The sequence below is a fragment of the Triticum aestivum genome, chromosome 6A (assembly GCF_018294505.1).
Source record: "Triticum aestivum cultivar Chinese Spring chromosome 6A, IWGSC CS RefSeq v2.1, whole genome shotgun sequence".
Lineage (NCBI taxonomy): Eukaryota > Viridiplantae > Streptophyta > Magnoliopsida > Poales > Poaceae > Triticum > Triticum aestivum.
The window spans coordinates 118,089,364-118,107,971 of record NC_057809.1 but is presented as its reverse complement, the minus strand read 5'-3'; the positions used below and the strand labels follow the sequence as shown (position 1 = coordinate 118,107,971).

Below are 18,608 nucleotides of genomic sequence, written 5' to 3'. Positions count from 1 at the left end.
GTGAGTGCCTCACCTGATATATTTCCCTCTTGCAGGTACCTCACACGTCTACGAGCCATTCACGGGGTTGGATGGCTTCAGAGGTTTCTCAAGAGTTGTCGCATATGTATAGATTATAGATCTTGGTAGACACGTATCACGTTTGTGTAGTGGTGTGGGTGCGTGCACGTGGTGTTGTGTGTTGTGCGCATGGTCTATGGCCTATATCGATGCTAAAAAACGATGGTGTCACCAATGATCTTTCAACTTAACAACAGGTCTAAGTTAGCCATTTTAATTGTATTATCTTGTCATTAATCATCAAAATCTGATTCCCACAAAAAAAATCGCCAACGATCTTTCCCACGCAAAATAAAATTTAAAAATAAAGCTCTCAATTTTTCTAGAAAAAAATAATAATACTCCATTCTCCATCCTCCGTTCGCCTCATATAAGATTATCTCCTGACTAAACAAGAGCGCCATTCCAACCTCCTGTTTAGCGTAAGCCATGAGCTCGCAGCAGTCACCATCGCCGGCGGAGGCGAAGTCACCGCGACCGCCCGCGCCCACCACTACCGTAACCGCTCTCGACGATGATCTCCTCCGCGAGATCTTCCTCCGCCTCCACTCCCTACCGACCCTTGTCCGTGCCGCCCTCAGCTGCCGCACCTTTTTCCACGCCGTCCGGTCGTCGCCCGCCTTCCGCCGGAGCTTCCGGGAGGTCCACCCACCACCTCTCCTCGGCCTCTTCTTCGACCCCGACGGCCCCTCCATCCCCGCCTTCGCACCCCTCCGCCGCCGCTCCGACCCTGACCTCGCAGCCGTCGTCCGCGGCGCCGATTTCTTCCTCACCCGCCTCCCCGACGACGACGACGACGACGCCGCCTTACCGGAGTGGGTCATATACGACTGCCGCGACGGCTACATCCTCCTCGAACACGGAAGCCTGGAGCAGTACGCCGTCTACAACCCCCTCACACGGGCCCTGGATCTCATCCCCCAGCCGCCCGACGAGATCTTCGACGACCAGCACGGCGACGCCTCCTGTCTTGGGTGCTACATCCTCTCCTCCCAAGAGGGCGGCGAACCACTGCGCCTGGTCTACACCTGTCACGACGAGTCGCGGGCGCGTGCCGCCGTCTTCTCATCAGAAAGCAGGGAGTGGCAGATCCTCCCGTGGTCGGAGCCTGTGAGGCCACTGCCTGAGGACGAACACTGGCTTAAGGTTGGCACGATGGCGAATGGCTTCGTCTACTGGACACACAAAAATCAAGCCTACATCCTTGTGCTGAACACTGTGACACTGCAATTCTCCCAGATGGATGTGCCGCCAGATTTGGTGGATCAAGATTTAATGTTTAAGGTTGGGGAGACCAAGGATGGAAGGCCTTGCATTGTCTGCCCGATTGATTTTGAGCTTCATGCTTGGGTATGGCGAGCCGGTCAGGATGGAATTGAGACATGGATATTCGACAAGAAGTTTTCCTTGGAGACGATTGTCGAGGTCACTGAGGGTACATTTGAGCAACATTGTGAACTGAAGGTTTTGGCCATCATTGGTGGATTTGTGTACTTCTGTACCATGGATATGTTGCATGATGCCATTTATCCTTGTTGGTTCCTGTCTCTATGCATGGAGACGGGGGAGCTGGGCACGCTCTTTCGGAGGAGATTTGACGGCCATGTTTACCCCTACATCATGGCATGGCCTCCTTCTTTGATAGACAACAAGGTGAACCCTCAATTCGAAGGTGCTTGACAACATGTGGACAAGGTATCCTGACATTTCCTTCGTTTGGCCACTAGATGGTATTGTAGTAATGATATGTTCAAGGTGATAGACAACAAGGTGAACCCATCACTTTACACATACGCCATTCAGCACAAGTCTATGGCTTTATATGACTGGCTGCATTTCTGAACTGGTTCACATATGGCATTCCGTCTCCTTTGAGACGGAGATTCCACCTTTTAATCGGTATTGTTGTCATTTTGATCCTATACTTATGTTGTGTTGTCCGTTGGACAGAATTTGGACTGTTCATATGTAAACGCTTGTAAGAGGTTCCACTTGGTCTTTTTATTTTCACCTAATCACTCTGTTGTTGTGTTCCATTTCATTCACCTTAATTATTTGAAATGAGATACCTATCCATCTACTTGAAAATAATATTCACTTCCAATTTGGGACTCTTCCCATGAAATAGTTTACACTTTGAAATCCTGTTGATAAGATTAAAATAAGAAACTCGGTTTGGAAACCCACTAAGAATAGGGCAGAAAATAGGTTAGCTGGAGGCAAAGGATGATCTTGACAATTGGTGGTTGACTCGCTCTGGCTAAATCATGCCTTAGCAACATGCCTTTTTACATCTAGGGATCAGAAAGGGAACTGATTTTTTTTTCAGAGCATAGTTCCTATGGCACGAAGACCTACATATTAGGAAATATTGCCTCTGTAAACAAATATAAGACCGATTAGTGATCTAAACGGTCTTATATTTGTTTACAGAGGGAGTATCATTTAGTAGGCTGGCCTATACTTGTGGACCCAGAGAACAAGGTATCTTAGGGGTTTTGGATCTTCAAACAATGAATAAGGTCTTACTAGCAAAATGGCTCCGTAAACTTAAGACTGAGGATCACCTCTGGCAGAAACTTCTATAAGAGAAATATGGCAAAACCATTACACTACTGGTATTAATAAACACATAAATGGAGATTCTCAATTTTGGTCAGGTTTCCCTGACATGAAAAATTCATTCTATAAGCATCACACAAGAATTGTCAGGGATCGAACCAATACCATATTCTGGAAAGAACCACTAACCTCCTTGTCTGTCCTTTCATACACTACATGATATCTGTCTTAGTCTTGGCATTTCTGTTTTTGAAGTGATAAATGAAGGGTGGGATGCCATGTTTCTAAGTAAGGCATATGATCATAGCTAAAGCAAAACATGACATATGATCATATCCCCCCTTTTAAGAATAGGATGGAAGGTTGAGATGCATTGTCAAATTTGTGTCAGGATGAGACCATTGATCACTTATGTCTGTCCTGTTCACTTGCAAGGTTTGCCTGCAATATAATCTGATGTGTTTTTAGTCTATTTTGTTTGCAAATTTTTTTAGAAGGAAGATTTCTAGTAAATGAATTGTAAAATCTAGGTTTTTTTGTCTGTCTAATTTGTCCGATATTGTCAGTAGCGGACTGTAAGCTATCATCTGGATATTGGATATATATAAATAGGCACATTATTTTCCAAACAAAGAGCATGCATGCCATATTCCTGACTAAGAACTAGCAGACATGCACCTCAAGGGAATCCAGTCAAGAAAATGTGGCTAAATGCATGCAGCATTCGTATCTGCAGACTGGTACTATGAACTGTATTCGTTATCCACTTGCATACATGCATGTTGAATTCCAACTTATCTTCCTCACTTCCAGCTGTTTGCCAGGAGCTCCACTCCAAACAAACATGGCCATAGCGTCTCGTATGTCTATGTAAACCCATAAACCAAGCCATAGATACTGTGTTCTTATACACAATGACAGTTTAATAAAAGAAGAAAAATGAGATCTTCACCATCATCTATTTACACAATTTGCATCTCATCCCCCTTAGTTTTGGCCTGACTTCCTCCGCAATCTTGACAATTGCGAAGAACAGGACCCTGTACACTACCACCATCCCACAAAGGATGGCAATGTTGACCCACTTGGAGTACCCCATCTCCACCTGCAGCTTCTCTTGCAGCACCCGAAGGCCACTGATGGTGACATTCTTCTCGACCAGCTGGTCGCTTGGGAACGTCTGCCCTATGAACTCGTTCTTGTAGAACCCCTGCACCGCGTACTTGTGGAAGGAGATGTAGTAGCAAGGGTACTTCCACACTGGCTTTGGGAGTTCGTTAGGGAGGCGGAAGAAACCGCCATTGAGCATCATCACCCCTTGCACCCCGGCCCCAACAATGATCCCCATCAGGAAGTCTGGGACGATGACGGCGATGATCATCATCATGCTCTCCACCAGCATTGTGCACATGCACAGGTTGACAACGAAGTAGGCGAAGCGGTCAGGCCCTTTTGTTAGCCCAGTAAGGTAGTACAGCATCGCGCCGGGGATCACGGCGATGACGGCCAGGTATGGAGTGGCCGACAGCGTGTTTGAGATCACAAACTCTGCCACGCCGTAATGGCCGCTCAGCCTCTCCCTTCTGAATACCTAGAAATAAAGTGTGCAGCCAGACTTTTTATTTATTTCAGACTTCCAGTATACAGTGAATGTATGGGCATATAATTGCTCTTATGAAAATGTTAGTCTGATGGCAGAGAGAAAGCAACCTTTACGTCCTCTACAAAAGAGGGGAATCCTCCAATAGCCATGAAAGTAAGAAGGGCTGTCGTATACATTATGACTTCACATCGAGACTGAAAAATCAGGGGAACAAATCAGTTTTGTTGATGTATAAAATATTTATGTTGCCTAATGAATGATGTCTTGTAGAATTCACCTGGATGGAACTGTAGCTGTGGCCAAGTTGGTAGAATATGGTGCCAAGACAAATGCCAATGCCCAGGTAAACACCCAAACGCATCCAGTAGTATCCTATGTCCCTGTGCATATTCACAAATGACCTTCTGGTGAGCACAAAGAGCTTCGTTGAGAAGCCGGCTTGCTCCCTCTTCCTAAATGGAGCTCCACCCTGGAACATAGCTCAAATATTAGAACAAGAATTTGATCTTGATTGTGTAAACTTCGCTAGGCCAGCACCATATACTCCGCGGCGAGAAGTTTATTACCGGTTCATTCAAATGAAAAATGACATGTTGTACAGACGCTGAATTAGCATGTTGCTCCTCCAGTTCATAAAAGGAGATTCTTTAGGTATACCTTCAGCTGAAGGTTGAAAACTTTGACCGCCAGTATCTTTTGAATATTCAGACCCGAAATCATATGCGGTCCGTTCCTAAATATAAGTCTTTTTAGAGATTCCACAGTGGAATCTCTAAAAAGACTTGTATCAGTGGAATCTCTAAAAAGACTTGTATTGAGGAACGGAGGGAGTATAATTTTACTGTCTATTATATATACATACTATACTACAGCAGAAACAAATGGTCAAAGTTACATTCTGAAAGCCGTGTAAATGTCTAACCGCCACTTTTTCATGAACTTGAAGGAGCATTTCACTGACTGAATTTGTCCTAATAATTATTTTGCTGTTGCTGTATACAGATTAGTCCACATTTGGGTGGTCCCTTCTTTGTAACCACACATTTTGGGACTGCCAAACAGTACAATCTTTAATCTCAGAGAATAAATAAATGAGCTTGTAAGCAACTTACTATCCCTTTCATCTCAGCTATCCGGTCCATTGTTTTCTCTGAATAAGCGGGGGACTGGTAAGCATCTGTCAGGATCTCTATTGCTTCAGCCGCAGTTTTTCTCCTAGCTTTGGAACTCTCGACAATTTCCTGCATGCATATGGGATCACAGAGCTAAAGTAAACATACTGTACCTTTTGTTCCGAGTGTCATACAGAGAAATGACGAGGAAAAACAGGTACTACCTCGTCAAAATCTTTGTTGATTGTCCTCAGGAAGTGGTCAGAAGGGTTCCTCAGGTGTGGGCATGGGAAGCCACTTTCAGTGAAGAACTAGCACAGGTAATGAACACCAAACTCAACATTTTCATGGAGAAAAGAGGGATTTGTCATTTGCAATGTAGTGTAATCACCTGATTGGCGTCGGAGGCGGGTCCGAAGAAGACGGTCCGACCGTAGGCGAGGAGGCAGAGGCGGTGGAAGAGGTCGAAGACGTCGCCGCTGGGCTGGTGCACGGCGGCGACGACAGTCATGCCCTCCCTTGCGGCGACCCTGGCGATGTGGCTCATGACGTGGTAGGAGGCGGCGCTGTCGAGCCCGCTGGTGGGCTCGTCGAGGAAGAGCAGCCGGGGTCGGGTGAGCATCTCGATGCAGATGGTGACCCGCTTCCGCTGCCCGCCGCTGATGCCCTTGGTCATCCGCCCGCCGATGCGCGTGTCCATGGCGTCGCCCAGCCCCATCTCCCGGATCACGGCGTCCGCGTGCGCCCGCTTCTCCACCGCCGGCATGCTCCCCGGCAGCTGCAGCTGCGCCGAGTAGTAGACGGCCTCCCGCACCGACATCGTCGACATCAGCACGTTGTCTTGGGTCACGTAGGCCTTCAAGTTCAGTTCACAGCATCCAGTCGTTAACTTGGATTACACATTGATCATATCGTAGCTACCAGCCTACCACCACTCAACAAATTACTAATACTGAGAACAAGCATTCAAATCATGTACTCCCTCCGTAAAGAAATATAAGAGTGTTTAGATTATATTTCTTTACAGAGGGAGTAGAACACAAGATAGAAAGCACATGTGTTTGCTGACAGGGCAAAATGCTTAATATTTCTGGTGGGGTAGATTGACCTTGGTACAAGCATGTCTTAGTAGCATGCCACTGTACATGATTAATATTACTGGCAGGGTAGATTGACCTTGGTACAATCATGTCTTAGTAACAAGCCCCTGTACATGCTGCCCTTCTACCCCATTCCTGTGGGTGTTAGGAAGAGATCTGGCTTCTTTAGAGCTAGAACGGTACTACCTCCATCCGGGTCTACAAGTCCCCTTTGTGTTTTGTGCCAAAAATTGACCATTAATTTAACTAGCAAAATTAAGTTAAATATTATAAAATGTATATTACTAGATTCGTATTTGAAAGTAGTTTTGAATGGTATTATTTTTACTACAGAAAACCTATATTTTATTAATCAAATTTACAGTCAAAGTTTAACACAAAATACAAGGGGGCTAATAAACCCGGACGGAGGTAGTATATGGCAAGATGATGACAAATAAAAAGAAATATCACTTAGTTAATTGGACGAGTGTTTGTAGACCTAAAAGGCAAGGAGGCCTTGGTGTTCTACTTAACAAATATGCCAAGAATGCATGTATGTCTGGAGTTCATCAGAGTTGGGGATTCCAAACATGTATGTCTGGTTCAGCATGAGAAGTGTTCAAAACATTTGTTTTATCCAAATTGCAAGAAGATTGTGGGGAACGGTAGAAACACCAGGTTTTGGGATGATTGTTGGGTAGGGTCTAAAACCTGTTGTGCCAATCTCAATTAAGGTTATACAATATACGTTTGGAAAGGCTGGGATGGTGTCAATTTTCGAAGAACTCTTTGGGGGTGATTCTTTGATGCTTTTGGAAAGTGTATAAAAGATGATTGTGCGGATGTTGTTTTAAATGATCAAAGGGACACTGCGAGGTGGACGCTTACCACAAGTGGTAAATTCACAGTCAAATCTCTTTATCAGAAAATGATATTGAACAACTGCTAACTTCGCGCAACAATTCATATGGAGGAGGTCCCTCCAGCGATGAACAATATTCATATGGAGGTTCCTCCAACAGATGGTTTTCATTTGGCTGATGACTAAGACAGTATTCTTTTTTTTTTGCAATAGGACTAAAACAGTATTCTGACCAAAGATAGCCAGCTGAGGAGGGGATGGATGGGTACTAAGGCTTGCACATTTTGTGGTCAAGATGAAAGTGGAGATCATCTATTCTCTTGCTGCTCTGTTGCTACACTTATCTATAGCTCACTGCAGTGTGCTTTCAATCTTACTCCTGTGTCCCTGTTGATCAGAATCATTTGCTTTGGTGCTTGGCCAAGGAGCTTTTCAAAGAAGCATACATTTTTAGTTACTGTTGGAATCACATATGTGTTTTTAGGCTGTTTGGAGATGCGGAAACGATGCCTGTTTTAATGACAAAGATGAACTGCTAGGTGGTCTACGGATCTGGATGTAATTTCTATTATTTCTGTTATTCGTTGTACTGCCATGATTGAAGATGAATAGATTAGAAATTTTCTCGCAAAAAAAAAAGAGAGGATCAACGGCCCCCTTTGCATTGGTTCATCTGATCTGTTTTGCTGCTGGCAAGTGGCCGATGCTGCCTCGGTTTCTTCTTGGCCAGAAGCTGTTACAGCTATGATCCCTGGCTATGATGATGTGTTGTTACATGTTGAATCCACCTTTGTTGTTTGTGCAGAACGCTCCAGAGGCTGTGCTCCCTCCGGGTTGAATAAAAAGACACGGCCGTAATTTAAACATGCTGCTTCAGATTGTTTTGAGTTATTCAGTTGTGGTTTGTGTCGAACCGTGGTTTCTTTTAACGGAAAATCGGAAGGGGAAGCCCCTCTTTTGTCAAAAAACAAAAGGAGTGCCATAGCCATTTTTTGTGAAGTTGGAGCTCCTGTCTTACGTACCGAGGTTCCGAAGGCGAGCTTCTCCCGGCGGCCGTTGATGAGAATCGACCCGGTCTGGGTGATCCCAGGCCCCAACCTTCCTGCGATGGAAGGAAAAAGAAATCAGCTTCGGTGGTTCTGTAAGTTAATGGAAATGCTAAAAAAATCTGATGTCAGATTTTTAGACATGCCAAATCAAACTTTTTCATGATAGTTTATATTGGGGGTCAAGATGACAAATTTAATTTGCAAGCACGGTAGTCTTTTGATAAAAAATAAATTGAAACGGATTTATCACTAAACTTGCCATCCCGGCGAACACAACTTGTCATGAAAAACATTGGATTTGTCACGCCTAAAAATCCGACGCTCGGTGAATATCCAGTCGTTAACTCTTTGGCTGAATGAGGCTTTTATTATGTATCCGGGACAAAGTAGAAAAACAAACCGACAGAGCAATAAAGCACGTATCTTGGAGAGAAAGCTTTGACGTGGCGTGACCCGATCGAGCCGAGCCGCTCCCAGTCCCGTCCATCCACAACGCTCGAACCTTCGTGTAGGCCCGTTTCATTCATGCGGCAGACGACACACACACAGTGAGCATCAAGGGATGAATGGATTAGCAACATGGGGGCTACAGTACGGCCGTCTCTTAGGCGCAGGACGGTCCGATCGTTTGAGTTGGTATCATCATTAAATTTGGTTGATGTTGCGTCGTCGTCCACCATTATTTTGTTGTAGAGGAGGGCTATGCATAGTGCTTTTATTCCAGACAAGAAAGATCCGCAGTGATGTAGGCGTTCGGACAGAAATCTGTCTGACTTATAATTCAATGGCACCGTGTACATTAATAGAATGTAATGTAATGGACAAAAAATATAAGGTGGCTTACTTTTTATTTTAAAAAAAATTCATATTTTTCTGTGTTTGATCAAGTTTACGAAGATAGGTATCAATATCTACAATATTAAATTTGTATCAATGGATTCTTTTTTGGAAAAGGAGGTTAAGACCCTCGGCCTCTGCATCAATTGATGCACACAACCATTTTTTTATTATTTAACATAGGTCTAACAAGAACATACATCAAGCCACCCGAAGCCACCACTCACACCTATAAAACTCGATAATGTGGAGTGCTCTTACTTCTCATATCTAAAATCGATGCCGTCGCCGATCCATCCACATAACGTATCAGAACTCACAACCATGCAGCAGACTTAAAGCGTACACCACATGCACACGTTTTAAACGCCGACATCATCATCAACATATATTTATTTTGAAATAACCTTATTTATTTCGTATAGCAGTCGGTGATCAAACATAGAAGCGTTTGATTTTTTTTTTAAATCGAACACACATATTCAGAAAACGGAACACTTACAGTACTCCTGATCTAGAGTCACGGTACACGAATACTTGTACCCAGATTCCATGTTTCACGGAGATCATAACTAAGCTGTCGGCTCTGAAAAAGTAGTCTTTGTCCACAATTGAAATTCAAATCTCCATTTTTGTGTCTACACTGCAATTTATATATAAAAAAAGCTTGATGTTATATGACTCACTCTAATATCCACGGGCCAGATTAATTATAGATTTTATTTTTATTTTTTGAAGCATGGTTTTGAATCTTATAAAAGGAAGTGTGCAAGTGTGCTCCGAAGATGGAAAGGGCATACTTCAACGCGTGTGCTACTCATAAGTTTCTGAAACTTCTATGGGTGTAAGTCGATTTTGATCGAAGAAGAAGAGAGCAGCACCGGGGCAAAGACGGGAACGACGTGGCTGGTCGCAGCGTCATTGACGTACGGAGGGGAAGGAGGTTGGGGAGGAAGAAGAAGCATGTTGGAGAAGGAAAATGACCGGAGGAGGAAGATGAAGGACGATGATCTACTTACACCAAAAAAAAAAGAGACCAGTATATAAGATCTCCAAAATTGATTCGATAATGGCCATCATAAACCACCGTGGAGGAGTCCTGAAATTGGGATTTAGTTCTTTCTTCTAGGATTTATTTCTTCCTTTACTTCCACAAGGACGTGCTACCTCCAGTCTCCACTCTGTGGCCCATGCAATAGTTCACATCTCATGCAAGTATGCAACATCACCCACACGCTTGGTAAAAACAACGTAGCAAAAGAAGAAGACGAAGTTTGTTGCATTTGCATGCAAGGGTGGTGAACCTGCGAGAGTATCGAGAAGCGTGGTCTTGCCGCAGCCGGACGGCCCCATGATGGCGAGCACCTCCCCCGGCCCGGCGTGCCCGGTGATCCCGCTCAGGATGCTCACCGGCTGGGCCCCGTAGGCGCCGGCGGCCACCGAGACGCACACGTCCTCCCACGTCAGGAACACCCCGGGGTCCTCGTCCGTGCCCGCCCACCGGACCGGCGCAGGCGCCACCGCCGCCCTCGTGGACGGCGCTACTTCCACGCCGTCGAAACCCGCAGGCCCGCGGCCGTCCACGCCCGCGGGAGCACGGCGCTGCCAGGCGCTCGCCCACGGGAATATCCTGCCCAGCGACCAGCCTTCGCCGCCGGAGCCGGTTCGCGCGTCGGGCGTGCCGCCGCCCCAGAGCCAGAGCGGCCGCGACGGGCTCGGCGTGGGCGCCCACCGCGGCAGCGGCGACGAGACAGCCATGACGCACGACGTGTAGCTAACTTGTTGGGTCTGATCGGAGGCCCAATCGATCGGATCTGGTACATGGAGCGGTGGCTAGCTACATGGCCGGGCGTGAATTAATAGCCCTCGGCATGGCTGATGCACTGTGCACTGTACTCTCCCGGATGTTCGTCATGCACTGTGCATTGTACGCTCCCGATGACCAGAGTTTTTATGGGTCTTTTGCTGTTATCTTGAAATATATGAGGAAAAACGTCTAGTACTCTCTTGATGGGGTAAACAATACAATAATCTCACCCGCAAAAAAAAAACTCTTATTCTAAAGAAAAACAATACAGTAATGCGGTGGATATACAGTTGCTGTTCGATCGGTGTGTTTGTAGTTTGGGTATTAAATCGGTCTATGACGGTAAGATGGGATGGCACTGGCTATGGGGCTGGCCAGCGTGTTTGCTCATTAATTGGCCGGCGCATCATGGCGACCGCAAATCTTACAGCAGCCCCGGCCCCATTAAGGCTCCGTTTGATTTCAAATAAATCATCAACTTATAAGTCAAAAAATAAGAAAAATGACTTATTTTACCAAACGGATCCAACTTATAAGTCATAAGTTGCTCCACCCTAACTTAAAACTTATAAGTCATCTTTTTTTGCGCGGGTCCCATCACCTTTACATTAAAAAACAAGGTGGGAAGGTGTATTCAGGTGACTTATAAGTCAGATGACAACCAAACAGGCGTGACATATAAGTCACTGGTTTTAAGTCACCTGACTTAACCTGACTTATTGGAACCAAATAGGCCCTAACCATCCGATGTTACAGTTGGACACCGAAACAACTTCAAAAAGATGCAGCAATCGCGCGGGCGTCTCATTCAATCATCCTATGTTGCAGTGGGATGTACCAAAACAACGTCTTCAAAAAGGTGCAACAATCTCGCGACAACTTCTTCCGGAAGGAGATGCCGCGCAAGCGTTTTTGTTGTCGGAATCCAGCAAACAAGTCAGTAGAAGTCTTCGCCTCGGCACAAAGAAAATCCAACATCACTCGACCTACCCTAGGAAGGCTAGATCGTTCCAAGCAGTTGTTGCTGTGCTGCAAACATGGCAGCAAAACAGCTGCCGAGTGTGGCCTGGACTGATGAGGAAGCTTGTGAAAACATGTAGCGTCACAGTGCAAAAGGGGTGTGTCAGATGAGTTCCTGGCTCCTCGCAAAAAGATACAAACTGCAGTGCTCTAAAGGAGTTCTGTGCACGAACCAATTCGCCATCACCTCAAAAGGGTGCAACAATCGCGTGACAACTTCTTCGGGGAGGAGGTCCCGCGCAAGCGTTTTCATTGTCGGAATCCAGCAAACAAGTCAGTAAAAGCCTTCGTCTTGACACAAAGAAAATCCAACATCACTTGACCTGCCCTAGGAAGGCTAGATCATTCCAAGCAGTTGTTGCGGTGCTGCAAACATGTCAACAAAACAGCTGTCGGGTGTGTCCTGGACAGGTGAGGAAGTTAGGAGGACACCACGTCGGGGATGGGGTAGAGTTGAGGATGAAGGCCATACGAGAGCTATAAGGTTTAGAGTTAGGGGCGAATAAGGCGCAATAATCAGGTAGGGTTTAGCTAGAAAGCTCAATCCCGCAGCACCAGTTGTTGGCGTGCTTGATAGTCTAAACCAGTTTCTAATGCAGTAGGTCGTCTGGTCAAGGACGGAGCCGGGAATGAATGGAGGGGGAGAGGCACTAACTGTCAAGCATTAGGATTGGGGGGGGGGGGGGCGGGGGGCTAATTATTGTTTTTTTAAGGGTACATACAAAATTTTCTTAATCATGAAGAGAGACATGCCTCCTCGCCCTCATTAGCTTTGTGGGTCTGATGGAAAGGGGATACCGAACAATGGAATGGATGGCGGCACATCCATGAGACCAGATAATTACGCTATATTAGTCGCCCTTGTAAAAAAAAGCAGTCCTATGTTCCATCTTTCTTTCATCTTTTTTTTTTTCATTTTTCAGACGCGAAGTTATCGAAGAGCCGGTCAATTTAATCAAAGTGGCACGTGCAAAGGTACTGCCTGCAATTTGAGACAACAACTTAATGGACACAACGCATTTGTGGACTACCTAATTTGGTTGATCAGATTTAGGATCATCAAATCAAATCAAACAAAAAAAAGTGGTTGTTGTACTCCATCCAAATACAGTATATACTTGAACAATTTCTAAAATAAAATAAAATATATATATACTTGAACAGAAAGAGTACTGCAAGTCTGCAAGACGTTCGGATCTGGTTTGCCTCTTCAACTTTTCTCCGCTGTAATAACGCGGACCAAGTGTTGTGGCCCGGTTGGTAGCTAGCTCCAACTTAAAAGCTCCATGTGCCTAGTTAGTGTTCTTCAAATCCCAAAGTCATGCATGCTCACCTTCCACCAGCAACTCATTTTAAAGCAAGACAACATGAATAGCATGCATATGTGCCGTGAGGTCATTGTAGCATGTGCACGGACACCACATTTAAGGCTAACGTACGATTGTCAAGCTTTTTTTACTTCTGTCGCCAATATTTTGGATCCATATTTAATTATCTATACATATGGAGTACTACCTTCGTCGGAGTTTATTAGTCTTCTTTGTATTTTGTGCCAAAATTTGATGACATATGTATTTAACTAGCAAAGTGTAATGCATGTGAAAAAAATAATGTTGGATTCGTATTTGAATATGGTTTTTAATGATATTATTTTTGCTACTATAACTCATATTTATTAGGGAATAGATTGAGAGTTTTTCTTTCCCTTCTCGCAAAGCGATTAGGGAATGCCTTCCTCCCCTCAATCTCCACCCACGAGCCTGTGGATTCGCCTTCCCCTCGCCTGCCGCTCCGGCGGCCGGTGGCGGGGAGGGGATTTCTGGTGCCCGGGATCCGGTTAGTGGACATGTAGGGTTTTAGTCCTTGCAGGGGCGGCGTTTGGACGAATGGCGACGCTTCTTCTTCGAGCCAGTCTTTCGATCTTCGATCCTCCTCAAGTTCGTCTGTTGGTACTGATTAAACGGATCTCCAACATAGATTCCTGCCAGCACCTCGGGGCGACGAGCTTAGGGTTTCTCGTCGTGCATACGCAACGAATATTTGGTGTCGGGTTCTTCAGATCGATTCAAGGATTCAACGACGACGACTGCGGCTCTAGAGTGCTGGTCCATAGGGACATATGCACAAAGACTTCCTAACCGTCATAGACAAAGTTAGGCCGGTTCCAGTATGGTAGCGGCGACAACGGCACGTCGGCAGCTCGTCCTGGCAGCGGCAATGGCCGTTCAATGGTCCATGGACCTCAATGTAATTTTTATTATGTTTGAGAGTTTTTGTACTTGCGGTGAATCTTTATAATAGTTCTGATCCTTTTCACAGAAAAAACTTATATTTATCAGTAAGTCATGGTCAAAATATGACCCAAAATATGATGAGACTAATATACTACGGCGAAGGTAGTACATTGTTTTAATTTATATTAGTAGTTAATTTTTAAGTTTCTCGTTGTTGGGTAAAAAGCGTGAGCAACCGTATAACTTGTTTTTTTTTAAAAAGACAGGAGCCCGATTTTATAAATAAAGCCATAAGAAAAAGTAACAGGACAACACAACCAGACCAACCAAACAACATCCAAGACAGCCACAAAATAAAATACCAGCCAACATGCCACAAAATTCACAGCATGTAGGGCAGCATAAAGACATACGGAAGGCGCGCATGACAATAACCTACTACAGAAGAAAAACCCCATGGCTTAACCATGGACACCATCCGCTGGAGGTAGCAAAGAGTTGGCAGACGACCAAACTTTAGCAATAAGTCTCCAGGGAATCCCGATCATCAAGTTTAGTCCATAATTTCCACTGCTGCAAAAAGATAGACATTTAAAACAAAATGTCAGCAAGTTTGTTAGGGAAAACACCCTTAATGATGAATTTATTTCGTGTAGTCTAGAGCGACCAACACATGGAGCCAAGGCCCACCCAAAACAACCGTCTGGACCGCCCCTGGAGCCCAGAAGAGAGCAACCGAAGCTCATCAAAGAAATTGGGGGCCCAAAGAACGTTAAGCCAACCCTGAAGAGGGCAGCCGTATAACTTGTTTCTGTCTAGAGGAATATTAAGATGCGCCCACCTTGATATGATTCATACAAAATGATCAAACAACTGGCAACATTATTCCCTTTACACAAAAAATTACTCCCTTCATTCCTAATGTTGGTAAACGTTGCATGGAAAACAAAAAAAAATTTACGCACACACAAGATCTATTCATGGAAATGCATAGCAATGAAGGGGGAGAGTGTGTCTACGTACCCTCGTAGACCGTAAGCGGAAGTGTTTAACAACGCGGTTGATGTAGTCGAACTTCTTCGCGCTTCAACCGATCAAGTACCGAACGTACGACACATCCGCGTTCTGCACACGTTCAGCTCGGTGACGTCCGCCGCCTTCTTGATCCAGCAAGACGGCGAGGTAGTAGATGAGTTTCGGCAGCACGACGGCGTGGTGACGGTGATGATGAAGTGATATTCGCAGGGCTTCGTCTAAGCACTACAAAAATATGACCGGGGGTGTAAACGGTAGAGGGAGGCGCCGCACACAACTAGTCAATTATCTGTCGTGTGCTAGGCACCCCCTCCCACACATTTATAGGTGGTTGGGAGGGAGGAGCAGCCAAAGGGGCACCCAAGTAGGAGGAATCCTACTTGGGGTCTCTCCCAAGCCGCGCCCTCCCCCTGCCTTGTATAAGTGCGGGGAAAGGCAGGGGAGCCCCCCCCCTTTCCTTTCCCACTTGAGGAGGGAAAGGAAGGAGGCCCCCTCCCCTTTCCTTCCACTAGGGCCTGCTGTCCAAGGAAGGGGTGCACCAGGGGCTGATATGGCCCCCTTTGGCCCATTAGGCCCATACACTTACCGGGGGTGTCCGGAACCCTTTCCGATCACCAGATGACTACCGGTGCACTCTGAAACTCTTTCGGTGTCCGAATACCATCGTCCTATATATCAATCTTTACATCTCGACCATTTCGAGACTCCTTGTCATGTCTGCGATCTCATCCGGGATTCCAAACAACATTCGGTCACCAAATCATATAACTCATATAACACTATATCGTTAACGAACATTAAGCGTGCGGACCCTATCGATGCGGCTTGAACTATGTCGGTATTTCCCCAGAGAGGAAGGGATGATGAAGCATAGCTACGGTAGGTATTTCCCTCAGTGATGAGACCAAGGTTATTGAACCAGTAGGAGAACCACGCAACACTACGTGAACGGTACCTGCATACAAAGAACAAATACTTGCAACCCGACGTAAAAGAGGGGTTGTCAATCCCTCCCGGATAAAAAGATAGATAAAATTGTGGTAGATCGGATAAATAGATCTCGCGGGAATGCGAGGTAAAATAAATAAATAAAAATTGCAGCAAGGTATTTTTGGGTTTTTGGATTAATAGATCTGAAAATAAAAAGTGAATCTTACATTCTTAAGAAGTTGATCCCTGTAGGATCAAAAGTACGTGTAGAGGGGAGGGTGATTAGACTACTTGACCAAATAAAAATCTAGCCTTTTCCCAATTTTAGTTCCTGGCAGATTTTAGCAACTTAACACAAGTCAAGCAATCAACCTACACATGCAATTCTAAGAGTATAGCAGTGGAAAGTAAAACAATTGCATATGAAGGTAAAGGGAGGAGTTTGGAGTGTGCAAACGCAATTTGAGACACAGAGATTTTTGGCATGGTTCCTATAGGTGGTGCTATCGTACATCCACGTTGATGGAGACTTCAACCCACGAAGGTTAACAGATGCGCGAGTCCATGGAGGGCTCCACCCATGAAGGGTCCACGAAGAAGCAACTTTGTCTATCCCACCATGGCCATCGCCCACGAAGGACTTGCCTCACTCGGGTAGATCTTCACGAAGTATGCGATCTCCTTGCCCTTACAAACTCCTTGGTTAACCTCCACAATCTTGACAGAGGCTCCCAAGTGACACCTAATCAATCTAGGAGACACCACTCTCCAAGAGGTAACAAATGGTGTGTTGATGATGAACTCCTTGCTCTTGTGCTTCAAATGATAGTCTCCCCAACACTCAACTCTCTCTCACAGGATTTGGATTTGGTGGGAATATGATTTGAGTGGAAAGAAACTTGGGGAAGGCTAGAGATCAAGATTTAAGTGGTTGGAGTGGAATATCTTGACCTCAACACAAGTGTAGGTGGTTCTCTCTCATAAAATGTATGTTGGAAGTGTAGGCATGTTCCGATGGCTCTCTCCTTAAATGAAGAGTGGGTGGAGGGGTATAAATAGCCTCCACACAAAATCTAACGTTACACACAAATCACCAAACTCGGTGGGACCGAATCATGAAACTCGGTCAGACCGATTTAGTTCAAAATGTGAACGTTAGGATTCTCGGTGGGACCGACATGTCAACTCGGTGGGACCGATTTTGTTAGGGTTAGGGCATAACGTAATCTCGGTGAGACCGATTACACAAACTCGGTGAGACCGATTTTGGTAATGGACTAACAGAGAGTTGGTCAGGCAAACTTGGTGGGACCGATTCACTCATCTCGGTTGGACCAAAGTGTTACGAAAGGGAAACAGAGAGTTTGCATTGCAATATCGGTGGGATCGATCGCTCATCTCGGTTTGACCGAAACATTACGAAGGGAAGCAGAGAGATTACAATCCCATCTCAGTAAGACCGAGATCCCTATCGGTGAGACCGAAAAGACTAGGGTTTCTGGCAGTGGCTATGTCAACTGAACTCGGTGGCGCCGGACAGAAAATTTCGGTGGGGCCGAGTTTGACTTTTGGTTTGGGACATATGTGGATGTGAGAAAGTAGTTGAGGGTTTTGGAGCATATCACTAAGCACTTTGAGCAAGCAAGCCATTAGGCAATACCTCATCCCCTCTTAATAGTATTGGCTTTTCCTATGGACTCAATGTGATCTTGGATCACTTAAAATGAAAAGATGTAGAGTACTGAGCTTTGAGCTTGAGCCAATTCTTTGTCCTTAGCATTTTGAGGGGTCCACTTTTCTCATCCATGCCATGCCAATCATTGAGCTTTCCTGAAATGTTTATCTTGAAATAGCATTAGCTCAATGAACTATATGTTGTTAGGAATTACCAAAACCACCCAGGGATAGTTGCACTTTCAATCTCCCCCTTTTTGGTAATTGATGACAACATATAGATCAAAGCTTCGACAAATGATAAAAATTAAAAGAAATATCGTCGCTTTGAGAAGTATTTGATAAGCAAGAGCTCCCCCTAAATTTATGCATTATTTAAAATTTGCTTTTGAATGCAAATGCACAATCGATTAGGATCATGGGTTACTCTTCCATGTCACATACATCTTGGTGGAGCGCTCAAAATGATAGAGATTAAAAGCATGCACTCATCACCAAGCAAGTGAATGATCATATAAGGAATGTAAAGGGTAGCATCATTCAACCAAACATTAATGTAGCATATGATCAACCACATGATCATATAAGTATCTCACAAGGACATAAAGTATCTCACACAAGCACTCAATAAAGAAGTTCAACCAAAATAGCAAGAGAGAACAACACTCTCTCTCGAAGCCTATGATCTATACATTTTTCTCCCCCTTTGGCAACAAGTTACCAAAAAGTTCAAAAATGCAT

At 45.1% G+C, this 18,608-nt stretch overlaps 2 protein-coding genes across 2 annotated transcripts; one reads left to right on the top strand and one right to left on the bottom strand.

Moving 5' to 3' along the window:
* The first annotated feature begins 472 nt into the window (after positions 1-472).
* Positions 473-8,068, top strand: LOC123132415 (uncharacterized). The gene is made up of 2 exons (XM_044552201.1): positions 473-1,755; positions 7,495-8,068. The coding sequence occupies exon 1, from the start codon at positions 490-492 to the stop codon at positions 1,738-1,740; it is 1,251 nt and encodes a 416-aa protein (XP_044408136.1). The 5' UTR covers positions 473-489; the 3' UTR covers positions 1,741-1,755; positions 7,495-8,068.
* Positions 3,325-11,097, bottom strand: LOC123132414 (ABC transporter G family member 1). Its single transcript, XM_044552200.1, has 8 exons — positions 10,472-11,097; positions 8,304-8,383; positions 5,729-6,193; positions 5,562-5,648; positions 5,338-5,466; positions 4,503-4,694; positions 4,333-4,419; positions 3,325-4,213 (listed from the first exon to the last, which is right to left on the bottom strand). Exons 1-8 carry the CDS (start codon positions 10,923-10,925, stop codon positions 3,581-3,583), a joined length of 2,127 nt encoding a protein of 708 aa, XP_044408135.1. The 5' UTR covers positions 10,926-11,097; the 3' UTR covers positions 3,325-3,580.
* Positions 11,098-18,608: the final 7,511 nt, after the last annotated feature.

What these genes read in the sequence shown, in the direction of transcription:
- LOC123132415 (XM_044552201.1), top strand. Translation starts at nt 490, where the DNA reads ATGAGCTCGCAGCAGTCACCATCGCCGGCGGAGGCGAAGTCACCGCGA.
- LOC123132414 (XM_044552200.1), bottom strand. Translation starts at nt 10,925, where the DNA reads ATGGCTGTCTCGTCGCCGCTGCCGCGGTGGGCGCCCACGCCGAGCCCG. An exon ending in CCGCCTCCGACGCCAATCAG is followed by an intron (nt 5,649 to 5,728) that starts GTGATTACACTA and finishes TACCTGTGCTAG; the next exon opens with TTCTTCACTGAAAGTGGCTT. An exon ending in TCAACAAAGATTTTGACGAG is followed by an intron (nt 5,467 to 5,561) that starts GTAGTACCTGTT and finishes ATATGCATGCAG; the next exon opens with GAAATTGTCGAGAGTTCCAA.